Below are 12,801 nucleotides of genomic sequence, written 5' to 3' on the forward strand. Positions count from 1 at the left end.
GTAGCCACATGTTTTACTCTTCCAGCCCAGAAACAGAAGGAAATATCTCACCTGGACTTTCTGGACCCAGACGGTGATGGGGAGATGGAAGCTGAGGAGGACCGAGAATGAGATCGAGAGAGGGATCGGGAGATGGATCTTGAACGGGAGCTGGACCCACTATAGCTGCTGCCGCTGCCACTCATGCTGCAGCTGATGGCCCGCCTGCAACAAGAAACAAGTTCAAGCTCCCTGTTACATACCAGGTGGACATCAGTGCAAGACACTTTTGCTGGTCATTCTAGGGAAACCTTGATGCTTGCCATACAGGGGCACTCAGGAATACACAGCCACCCACAAACCCTTACTTAGGACGGGTGAAAACCAACAATATCAGCAGAATAAATTCTAAACAATAATTAATATTAATAATACAACATATCAGTGGCTTGCTATGTAAGGCATCTCCAAGTGACTTATAAAATAATAGCTCGCTTCCATGTGGATGTGCTGGGCACCTAACAGCAGGAGGGAGAGGGCTAAAGTGGATTCTTGCAAGTAGGGATCGTAATGGAGTAACTCTGCTTGAAAATCCTTGCTGTGGGGCAGTGGAATCTATTCTATGGCAATGGGTACTGCATGTGAGCCACAAGGGACCATCCCCATGGCGTACGGGCCCAAGCCCTAACTAGGGATAGTTTGGGTGGTGGGAGAAATAATTGAGTTTGCTGAGCAATACATTACACTCTTTGATGTGTTTGGAATCAGTTGCTTGGGATTCCAAACAGGGGAGGGCTATTGCGTTTATGGGACTCCCACTGGGGTACCACCAACTGGTTTTAAAAGAGGATTAGACAAAATCGCAGATGATAAGGCTATCAATGGCTAATAGCTACAATGGCTGTGCCTCCACAATCAGAGGCAGCAGGCCGCTAATTACCAGTTGCGGGAAACCAGTCCTCTTGTGGGGCAAAGGGAGGCTGTGCCCTTCCTTCCTCCCCAAAGTGATCACAGGGGAGAAGAGAAGGGATTCCCCACAGATACTTCCTGGCATGGACCTATTTCTCACCTGGCTTTCAGTCACAGAACTCTAAAAACCCGTGGTCATGATTCTAATGAGGAATGCTAAGGAAGCCATGAAGGGCAGGGAAGTTTCTCTCTTCTGTCTTCCGGATGCAGCTCCCACAGCCAATGAAGCAAGCAGGGTCAAAAGAGCCCCAAGAGAACATAGGAAACAAGCGGTTTCTTTTGCCTGCATGGAATTAGATCCTTTGGGATGTGGCCCATTTATATTGTGCCAGTTTCAGAAATTCTACACATTTGAATTGCACGCTAATTTCACTTTGGAGAACCCCGCTTTGCCACAGCCAATTTCCCAAGATGCTCAGAAATCCCTTCCCTGGTAACCAGATCAATCATATGATGAAGGGAGAGGAGTTGATAATTTCTCCTGCCTGAATTGATCTGCACAGAGAAGCAGGGCATGTGTTTGTGAAATGTGGAGTTGACACGCCCACTTATGGACACAGCTGCTCCTCGAATGTGGCCCCTGAGGATTGGTCAAGGGTGAATGTGGCCCTTTGGGCAAATGAAGTGCTAGCTGCCGGTGCCTTAAGTGACATTTCAAGTAAACAGCTATGTCTTGGGAAGCCCCTAGGCATGAAGCAATGACTTGGGCCGCTGTGCCTCCCCAGGTTCCCAAGAAAGCAGCTCATGCTTCGACTTGCCTATTAGGAGATTGTTCTAGGAAGCTCCCCTGTTCCTCCTACCTCCGGGGTGGCATCCTCATTTGGCGCTCCTTCCGCCTCGCCTCTCTACTGTTTCCTGGCTTGGGTGGCTCCGGGGCAGCTGGGGCAGTTTTAGCGACTGGTGGAGGTGCTGGAGGGGCTGGTAGTTTCTTCACAGGCTTGTCACTGCAAAAGTAAAATGGGTAAGATGACAGGAGCGGGGAGACCAGCTGGAAGAGAGTGGGTGCTAGATTTTTTAAACTGGACTCAAGTCTGTGAAAGTCTGGCCTCAAATCTTAGCGACCATGCTAAAGCCGTCTGGCACATTCTGGGAGACAGGATGGTGAAAGAGCGTCTTGGGGTTGGACACCAGATGCCCAGGTTGAACATACAAAGCTCAGCTGTCTTTCAAAGAGACAGGCTGCTATTCATTTAAGCCCAGTATTGCCTACTCTACTGGCAGTGGCTCTCCAGAGTTGTCACAGGCCTTTCCTAACCCTCCTCCCTCAAATTCTTCTAACTGGACATGCTGGAATTGAGCTCCCTGTAAGGCTTTGGGGAAGTTGCTCTCCCACTCTCCTTAATTCACACGAATTGCAAAAGGAGGAATATTCTGGGAGACAAAACTTTTAATGAAACGAATATGGACAGTACAGCAACAGGGTTTTCGGAGTCATTTAGGTGACCATGCATATATTTATTTTGCATTTTGTATTTTGCATTTGGAGCTCTTTTGCACAGAGCTCCAAAGTGCTGCTCCTGGGACCACAGTGAGTCCTGTTCAGTCTATTTTGGGGTCTCTGGACATTTCACCAAATCTGCCTCATGTTTTCAAGCTCATCTCCATGGCCAAATGGGGTGACTTTCTCTTCCCCAGTTCTACCCCACTGCAAATTATACTGTTAAAATAAAGAAGTGTTTTAGGGGGCCTGGTGGGGGGAGGAAATCAGGCATGGACTTTTTGAGTGGAAGGACTGTGAGCTCTGTTCAGTTCTGGTATTCGAAACAAAGGTCTGGGCTTAGAACAGTTTGATTTGAAATGTAGGCCTCCCCCCCACTCACTAGGCTCCAGTTGTTGGATCCTGGGGTTTTAGTTAAAAAAAAAAAAGTAGATCCCACAAGTCTGAAGTCTGCCTGTTGCCCTATGATGACTAACCCAAAGAGTGTATATTTAAATAAACACATTTTATTGCTTTATCATTCATCCAATCAGTGAATGACAGCATATCAAGAGATAAGCTGCAGGCTTCGCAGAACCAACATTGCTACAAGTAGGTAGACATCCCTCAGCAGAACTGTATCATCTCTTTAATTGTATGTGAAGCATGTGTCACATGTTCGTGGAAAAGGGAGATGACGTCCATTTAAAAATCAATATTTAAGTACAGACAACTGTTGTGTTTGCTTTATTTCACGCCTGGGTGCCACAATACCACAGGACCACACTTTACAAACCTGATCTGGTGGAAAGTACCTTGCTGGTCTAGTTCTAAATGTGACAAATGCAAAGTGCCCCTGCACCTTTATACTGCTATAGAACCTCAAAAGGGAATGTCCCAATGTCACTTTGCCCAGAGCGGACACAGCATCTTACCCCTTTCCAGCAGGTGCTGCAGGCTCTCCTTTAGCTTTGGGAAGAGGTTTGTGTGGAGATGGCGTTGGAGAAGGAGATGGGGAAGATGAGAAGGACCGTGACCTGAAAAGTCAGACAACAGAGAGAGAGAGAGAGAGAGAGAGAATGAGAATGAGGGGAAAGTCTAGATACACCCTTTAAATGCAGCAGAAGCCTCATTGAATCGGGGGTGCCTCTAAAAAAGGTAAAGGACCTCTGACAGTTAAGTAAATTATAAATGTCCATGCTAAGTTCCTTCTCAGTGCAAACAATTCACTGAATATTCTTCCATTTGGTTTTTATCGTGAAACATGAGGATCAGTCTACAGTTTTTTGGGGGGTTTTTGGACTGAACCAAAATAAAGTCAATTAACGAAGTGAAGTAACAACAACTACTGAAAAGCAAAAGACCGATTTTAAAGGCAGATGGATGTGCTAAGTAGGCAACAGGGCCAATTCTTCAAGCATGATGGCTTCATGGAATATTTTACAATATATGGGCACAATCAAACAACAGGTGGCCAACTGGTGAGATTTGAATGGCCTGCTAACCCTGGAAGCAGCACCTGCAGGGCTCCACTCTGAATTGGCTTTTAGAGGATCTGTTGATCACAACACTGGTCCCCCACCTGCCACTGTGGGGAAAAAAGCTCTAAGCTCATGCAAGCCCTCACCTCCAATGCCACACTTCTGCTGTTATCTGTGTAAAGCAGGCTGATAAGAATCTCTGAAGAAAGTTCAAAAATGGTACCATTTTTCTTTTACAAAACTCTACTATCCAAACTTTTTGGAAGCATCTTTTGGATAGAGGATGGCTTTCGACTTTTCAGTGCACCAAGCGGTGCCCATGCCGCATTCAAGGCTGTGAGTGATCAGTGTCCGCAGGACTCTTAGATCAGAGGTACTGCGGAGAAAAACCAGCACCCAACATCTGTTGGTGAAGTGGAGCTGGGTGTGTAAAGAAGACCACCCTTGAAGGGAAGGAAGCTTTAGCATGGGTGGGTGGCAGAAATGGGCCGCCTGAAATGAGAAGCCAAGCAACACACCCAGCAGGACTGCCAGTAACTGGGGGTGGTGCCTCACCACCAACTTGGCTCTTTGTCCCAACAGCCCTCAGATTCCATAACTGCCCCTCTTCCCATTCCCTCCAGGCTCTTGCCCTAGTGCAACTTCACTGGGGGAAAGGACCCAAATCCTGGAATTAGAATTGATCACTGCTTCTAATCTGCAGAATTTGGAGCAGGAAAGGGAGGGATGCTGAACGGCCCCATAGGATGGGCCTTTCTCCACCCACATCTCAGTATGGGCCAGAAAAGGGCTGAGCTCTACCCTGGTCAGGATCCAGCAACATGGAACTCCCTTTTCTTCAGGGTCCAAGTAGCTCAGAAACGGTTCCGTGCCCCATCATTTTAAGCCAACGGTCACATCTCCTGGTAGAGAGGAAGCTAGAACATGGACTGGGAAAAGGAACCCTCCCAAGCAGTAAACCTCCAGAAAGTGGAGAAACAGCAGCTCCCCGACTGGTCAGGGGCTGAAGGCATCACTGAATTATTGGATAGTCATCCAGATCTCTCTCTCTCCCCACCTCCCACTCCTCTGCTGATTTGGAAGAGAAAATCATCTCCACGGGTCACAAGATTGCCACCATTTGTTTACACAACTTTTTCTCTTCTGATAACAGATGATCGTAAACATGTTGTACCTGGATATTTCATCACCGTTTCATAACTTTTCAGTAGCAGCAGCCAACCCAAACACGCAAAGTAGTTTGGCAGGGTGCCCATCTAGGAAACTGCCTCTTTCCAGTGCATGTGACAGTGGCGACTGTGTCTATTTGAAATGCCATTGCAGGGTCACAACCATAAACACACTTACTCGTGCGTAAATTGTGCATAAGTCAGCAGGCCACACCTGTGAGTTTGTGAGCATGGAAATGGGGTCCAAATTTCAAGAAATCCCATGTCAGCCTTCTGCAACCTGGTACCTTCCGGGTACCATTAGGCTGATATGAGAAATTGTGTGAAGAGGAGAATAGAGCAGAATACTGGTGAGCATTTTATTTGCAGGTGCAAGAATGCTCCTTGCAATAGGAAAAAAATGCAATAAGCAAGCAGTAGTGGGCAAATGGGCCTGAAAAATATGGAACGCAATATTAATATGTAAAGTGCTCTCAAAGATGCAATGAATTAACGACTAAGGTATGATTTATTTTGAAGAAAAAATAGCAATCTAGACGAGCATTTTAAGTATTTTAATTTTTAAAAGGAGGGGCATTAAAATAAAGGATATAAATTGTAGTAAAACTACTTATAGGCAGCAATCATGCAGCTGTGCCTTAGTGACCAGCTATGAATTCTGAACTTAGTCCATGTCCTGGATTCCACTTCCAGGATTTCCAGCGGCACCTTAAAACTGACATCAAGTGGCTGTCCTGAGCTTTCCATAGGGTACTGCCCAAACTCACCTAAAAGAACCTGTCTTGACTCAGGGAGGCTCACTATGGTAGCCCAAGAACCTGCCAGCTAACACATTTGGAGAAACAGTACCTGGATCGACTGCCTGAGAAGGAGCTGTGCCTGGAAGAGCGACTAGAGTAGGAGCTGTATGAGGAAGATCTGGACCGTGACCGCGAAGAACCAGATCCAGAATAGGAGGAGGAGCGAGAAGATGACCTGAAAGGAAATAAAAGGTATGTGTACATATGAGGGAACAGCATTTCGGCAACTGGAACATTATTTGTATGAATTCTTATTTTCAGTTCTACTTGCTCTAGGAAGCTCCCTTATTTCAAAATCTCCCCGAGATTCTAGTAGGTTCACACGAGGTCACAAAATGTCTATGTCCTACTCTGCTGTAGCCTACCTTTAGAGGCTACCTTTCCAGGGGCACAGGCTGTCACTCTCTGCCATTCAGTCTCAACAGGTCACAGTATTGATTTAAGCTGTCTTTCCATTGACTAACACCAGAGCAATCTGCCCTAGTGCATCCAAGAAAGGGCTGGATGCTTATTCACAACAGAATCCCCTGGCCGCACAGCCTATTCTCTTTGTCTCTGGCTCACATGCTCCTCCCACCAGCAGCATTGCTCTTTCTGCTAGCACTGAGTCCTGGGAGCCATCTGGAGTGATGCTGATTGTAAGAAATCCCCTTGCATCAGTTGCTACCCATCTCGGGTTCACACCTTGATGAACCTGAGCCAGAGGCTGAAGAGGCAGAGGTTTTCCGGCGCCTGCGAGCACGGCTGGGTGAAGCAGACAGCCCATGCTTCTTTTTTGGGGATTTTGATCGGCGCCAAGGGTCCTTCCACTCATCTGCTCTCTTGGACTGAGAAGGGGTGGTCGTAGTCGCCTCTTTCTCCTTCTTTGGTGGCTCAGGTTGGCGGCTGGAAAATGAATAAAAAATGTAGTTAGCCGGAGAGAAGGCTCTCTCTTGGGCCATCCAATGACCTGGGTCCCCACCCCCAGTTCTTGGAATGCAACCAAATGCAAAACATGGCTACATACAAGGGCCAAACTGCACCTTTTTTATAACTTGTGTTTCTGAAAATCAAATCAGCTTACAAAAATACAAACAAAAGTCACAAAGACACCGCTAAAAACCAAAAGCAATTCATATAACAGTAAAAATAATAAAACATAAAAGCAGCCAATATTTAAAATCCCCCGCAAAAAACATCAATTCCTTAAAAGTACCATATGTTTCCATCTATAAGACGCCCCCTATTTTGGAGGATTCCAATTTAAGAAAATGGGGGGAGATACTATCCGTGTATAAGACGAGCCCAGATTTTGAACATTATTTTAGAGTAAAAAAAACACAGAAAAGTACGGTAATTAAAACACTGAAAGCCTGTTGATATAGAAACACCCTCAATAGGCATCCTGAAAGATCTCCAATGGGAGTTGAAGTCCATAGTTTGGGTGCAATTACCAAGAAAGGCCCATCTATTGTACCTGACCAAGTGATCTCAGGTGAGTTGGAGTTTAAAGGTTGGGCAGCTTCAGATGTACAAAGGCAATCCTTAAGGTAGCCTTTAAAGCCATAAACAGTCTAGAACCAGTTTAATACCAGTTCTTTAAACTGAGCCTGGAAAGAAATTTACAACCAATTGTACGAATGATTAACAATGCAAGCTACCATGGATGGGTTGTTCTCAGAAAGGCAGCCTACATATATATTAAAATAAATATAAATAAACAATTTTTAAAGGCAGCCCCATGTAAACAGCATTGTAGTGGTTGACCCAGCAAAGTAACTAGGGTAGGGATAGCCAACGAAGAGACCACAAGGTGTTTTGGACTACAATTCCCATCAGCCTCAGTGGACATGGCCAACGGTCCGAGATAGCTGGTGCCAAGAAACGCCTGGAAGGGACTGTGTTGGTTACCCCTGAACTATAGATTCAAACTAGAATCTCTCCAATTGACAATGCAGGGGTGCAACCAGTCCTTTAGCTGGAACAAAGGATACAGGGGTGTCCCAATTGCCCTGCCCTGCCCGCTCTGAACAGGCAGTCCATTTGTTGCAGAGATAGGAGATTCAGGGCAGCAGTAGTGGTGATGTAGAGTAGCTCTGTACAGGGTGGCCCAATCCACTCTCATTTCTCAGAGCTATGGCAGCAGCACTTTCCCGCCAGTGATCTACCACCTCAGTGGTATCAGACCCAGCAGTGGCAGGCACAGGCTCTAGACACTGGGGATGCCAAACTATGGTCCATGGCATGTCTGTGGATTCATGGGGGAAGATAGGAGATGGCATGTCCATTGCATTAAATACTCATGTGGACTTAAAAGTGTGTTTTTATTGCTTCTTTTATTCATTGGATTGCATTTTATTATATGACAATTTGAATTCTATGGAAGCAAATTCTATGGAATTCAAATTGTAAAATAACATATAAGGTGGGGGGAAGCAATTAAAAAGCAACTAGCACAGAACGTTACCATTGCTACAACAGGCAGAAAAATCATTAAATGGTCTGCCAAGACCCCCAGCAATTGTCAAGTGGACAGTGGGAGCAAAGGTTTTAGAATCACTGTTCTAGAATATTAAAAAGTTTCCTGCAAAGGCATTTGGAGGTGAAGATGACAACACAAAAACACAAAATGCAGAACAAAACGTATTACACTTATCCAGGGTGCTTTTTATTACTTGAGCTTTTCAGAGGAAATCAACAGATCATATCACTTTATTGTTTACTTAATACTGCAGAATCTTTTACTCCTTTGCTTTCAATAAGGCAACAAAAGCCCCTTGCAGCTACATCACCCATATAGGACTAGATCTGAAAGAGAAAGCGTCCTCTTCAGGTGGGGAGAAAATCAGCACGATGTTATGACTCAAAGATGGAGATCTGTTGGGTGGGGTGGTGGGGGTGGGAATCATCGTGGAATAGGGATATAAAATTTACAGCATGCTATAGTTTAAGAGAAAATTATATGAAAGTGATATATTGATGGTATCTAACACCAAGTAAACTGGCATAAATGTATAAAACTAAATCAAATAAGTGTTGGAAATGTAAAGAAAAAGATTATTTTTATCATATGTGGTGGTCTTGTAGTAAGGTTAAGGCTTACTGGGAAATGATATACAATGTAATGAAAAGGATGTTTAAAATAATGTTTGTAAAAAGACCAGAAGCCTTTCTTCTGGGAATTATAGGGATAGAACTACCTAAATTGTATAGAAATTTATTCATGTACATGACTACAGTGGCAAGAATGTTACATGCCCAAAAATGGAAAGAAGAAGTCCCATCAAAGGAAGAATGGATACAAAAACTAAGGAACCGCAGAAAGAGGGGGAAGGAAGTCAAGCTTTAAAATATCAAAATGAATGTAAAATCAGTGAAATGTATATATCTGAAAAGTATAAATATTTTTTAAAAGGGAATGATTCTGTCACCTGGTCAGGGAATTTGGACTTTGCCTGCTGAAGACTGAGCAACCCAAGGTGAGAGCATGGGGAGAGGAGGAAGTAAGCATAAATGGCAATCAAGAGATAATGATACTAAACTCTATGAAGTTTGGTACTTCCCCACATAGCTTCTACAATTAAACAATCCCAAGCTCAGATTTTCGGACTTTCTGCCCTAGCCAGTATCATCTTTGCAATCATGGGTGCTACACATGCTGTGTCACCTGCAAGTCCAGATCCCAGGGTGCAGTTTCAAATCCGGTATCATGCAATCCCCAGATTCCAGTTACAAATATCAAGATTCCCGCCCTCACTGAAGCTAAGGAAAGCCTGAAAGCATGTGTGCGGCATCCTAGAAGGGCTTGCAAAACAGAAGGGGACTGGAATTGCAGTTGCTTAGCAGTGTTGCCAGTTGTGCTAGCAGAATGACTTGAACAAGAGAAGGTGCCAGAAACTAGTAATGGCTCTTGTGGCCAGTTGCACAACGGACTGCAGGGGTCCCGATACTTCCTGCTGCGCAACAAGGTGCTGCTAGCGCAACTGTTGCGCTGCATTTCATCCTGCTCAACCTTTATTTTCATTCTTGCACTAGTGGTCCGGGAATGTTGAATCTGGATCTAATTGCTTTCTATAGAATATTGGTCGTTTTCGAGTGGCTTCCATTGATTTCTTCTTTTCTTTATCTTCCTGGCCCTAGCAACAATCTAAACAGTATCTTCCCATCTTCCTCTACCTTAGCTCTTGCTTATTGTGAGGAAACCCAGGCTTCTTTGTACTGGGCTTTCTGTGTTGTTGTTTTTCTTGCAGGGATTCTTATGATTCTAACAAAAGTCAAGAGGCAATGCATACCTGCCCCAGGGCCCAGTGCTTCTTAGAGCGTCACCCAGAAATGTAAAGTCTGAAATAACTGGTGGTTCATTGCAGGAAAAAAAAACATCAGAAATACTCAGTCTGGGCACTAGTTTTTGGGGCTTGGTCTCTGCTTGCTAGGAAATTTGTTTAGCCACGCCAAGTTCCCGTTAGAAGGGAAATCACAGCATAATTCAACACACCACTTGCTGTGGAAATTTGCTGCGAACAAATCATTCTCTGCTTTGTTTAGACAGGTTGTTTCATTTTAGGAGGAAATCAAGAAGATTAAATGTGGAACTCTGCCAGGGCATTGAATTCGAGGGGGGTAAAAAAAAAATCCCTTGGAATGTTTAATAGAAATGATCATGCAACCTTGTTATGCAGCCTGAATTATCTTCTGCTCAGAGAAAGTTAACTTTTCCCCCTTACTTCCCCTTCTTCTATACATGACATAAGCAAGCATTTTTCACTGATGATCCAATCATATCAAGCAGGAAAACTCAATGACCAATTGGCCATTAAAGAGCATCAGTGACATCATTGCAACTCTGAAAGTCCATCTAGCAAGGAAGTTTTTTAAAAAAACCCAAAAACAAAATACATTTTTTTAAAAGAAAGGTGTCACTCTGACATCACTGTAAATTTCCCAGGATTGAAAAGAGGAAATGAAAAGGCCTGGAAGTGGTTACTCAACTGCCACCAGATACAGCAGGTTAAGCTGAACAGAAACACATGCCTATTTGAATGACAAAAATTGCACATCTACTTAGAAGGAAGTCCTACCAAGTTCAGTGACTTATTCCAAGGTATGTGCATATAGGACTGCAGCCTGAACAAGTTTCAGAAGTTTGATGCTTGTGATGATTACAAAAACACATTACTATTCCTAAAAATGTGAACAATTCACTGGACGATTCTCTCTGGCTTTCATTCAGGAACATCAGGGTCTGTCTACAGTTACATTAAAAAACCAACAACAACTGAACCCAAAGAATCCAAAAGAAATAAAGCAAAGAACCAGCTTTTAAAGGTGGTTGTGCCAAGCAGATTGCTGGCCAAGTCGGAAGCATCAACAGTATCAATGTTTCACTGACCAGCTGACAACATTTGACTGGTAAACTGAACTGGGTGCCAACCCTAACTAATTTACTCACAAGGGCAAATAATTCTACTATCATTATAGCTCCAACTTAATTCTTCACATTGACTTATTGCAATATCGGAGCTGTCAATCTAAAAGGTTCCTTTTCTATTATTTCTTTCCTGCTGCTTTATGAATGGCTTTTGACAAGCTCCTTGCTTTCAAAAACAGCTTGTCCACGTGCAGCATGATGGACTCCTGTCTGAAAATGGGAGTCCAAAGCAGACCCCCTGCATGGATCTTGGAATCATGGCGCAAAGTGTCCCTCTTGAAACTGTAAGAGGTGGTGTAGTGGTTAAGAGCAGTGCACTCGTAATCTGGTGAACCGGGTTCGATTCCCTGCTCCTCCACATGCAGCTGCTGGGTGACCTTGGGCTAGTCACACTTCTCTGAAGTCTCTCAGCCTCACTCACCTCACAGGGTGTTTGTTGTGGGGGAGGAAGGGAAAGGAGATTGTTAGCCGCTTTGAGACTCCTTAGGGTAGTGATAAAGCAGGATATAAAATCCAAACTCTTCTTCTTGATGGAAATCGCTGATCTAAAGCTTGGTGAAATATTGCAATGACAGGTGGTAGAGGAAGATGTGTTGCTGTATGGACCTTCTCATGAAATGAGTGGGGAAGCTCCAGCAATTAAGAGAACTCTGCATATGTGCCTGTAGCTCATGTGATAATCATGAGGATGGAAGAGACACAGGACAATGGCCCATCTAGTCCAACATTCCGTTATTACGGTGGCCAACCAGATGCCCTATTGGGAAGCCAGAAAGCAGGACCTGAGTGCAAAAGCAGTGCTCTCCCCACTTACTGTATTCCCAACCTCACAGTACCGGTACTTATGAGGAAAGAAGAAAAGGGCAAACACTAGACTCCAACTAAGTTCTACTGAAATCAAGGAACCTGTTAATCATGCCCATTTGTTTCAATGGGTCTGAGTAGATTCAACTCTTAAATTTTATCCTATATACAGAGGCATCATGTAAAATCTTTAGATTAATCTCAGACTTGCTCAATGTTTGGGTGCGTCATGGCTAATACACCAAGTTGTACTTTCATCCTTTGATTTATACTGACAGCGTAGCCATAATTAAAAGCTTTTAATTGAGAATGAGGTTTTCATATACATTCTATTTAGCATGATTTTTGAGTTAGATATTGTGCTGCATTTTCATCCTACTTGCTCTGGGGACTAGGAAACCAACATTATTATTTTTTGGAGGGGAGAGAGAAGGAGCAGCAGTGCACACATTATGCTGCTTTATGCAAATGAGTATATTTGCATATACTTCCCAAAACCTGGATTCTTTGGGCTCAGAACCTTGAACAGCTCAAATGGGATTTCAAGCAGTTATTCAGAGTCAGCTGCAACCCTTGTGCAATATATGAAGAAAAAGACGGTTACTCACTATAGCCTCATATTTCCGGTAGGTTAGGGATATTTCTTAGCATCATTGCAAGGAAGAAAACTGGACCATCAAAGGCAGCAAATGTGACTAAGCATTTAGATTTTCTTGGACATTTTGCAACCAACTTCAAAGCTGCCACACTTGGAATGTTTCTGAAGGGAGCGTCA

The 12,801-nt window shown here is 44.0% G+C and overlaps 1 protein-coding gene across 2 annotated transcripts in view; it reads right to left on the bottom strand.

The window, feature by feature from the left end:
• ZC3H18 (zinc finger CCCH-type containing 18) overlaps positions 1 to 12,801 on the bottom strand; it is a 55,772-nt gene that overhangs the window by 9,820 nt on the left and 33,151 nt on the right. For both annotated transcript variants that reach the window (XM_083626238.1, XM_083626237.1), the window contains exons 10-14: positions 6,500 to 6,700; positions 5,865 to 5,990; positions 3,301 to 3,402; positions 1,749 to 1,892; positions 52 to 204 (exon numbers count right to left, since the gene is read on the bottom strand). In XM_083626238.1, the coding sequence (XP_083482364.1) occupies positions 52 to 204; positions 1,749 to 1,892; positions 3,301 to 3,402; positions 5,865 to 5,990; positions 6,500 to 6,700 (726 nt within the window). The remainder of the gene's footprint in view (positions 1 to 51; positions 205 to 1,748; positions 1,893 to 3,300; positions 3,403 to 5,864; positions 5,991 to 6,499; positions 6,701 to 12,801) is intronic.

This window comes from Podarcis filfolensis (genome assembly GCF_964270895.1).
Source record: "Podarcis filfolensis genome assembly, chromosome: 8".
NCBI lineage: Eukaryota > Metazoa > Chordata > Lepidosauria > Squamata > Lacertidae > Podarcis > Podarcis filfolensis.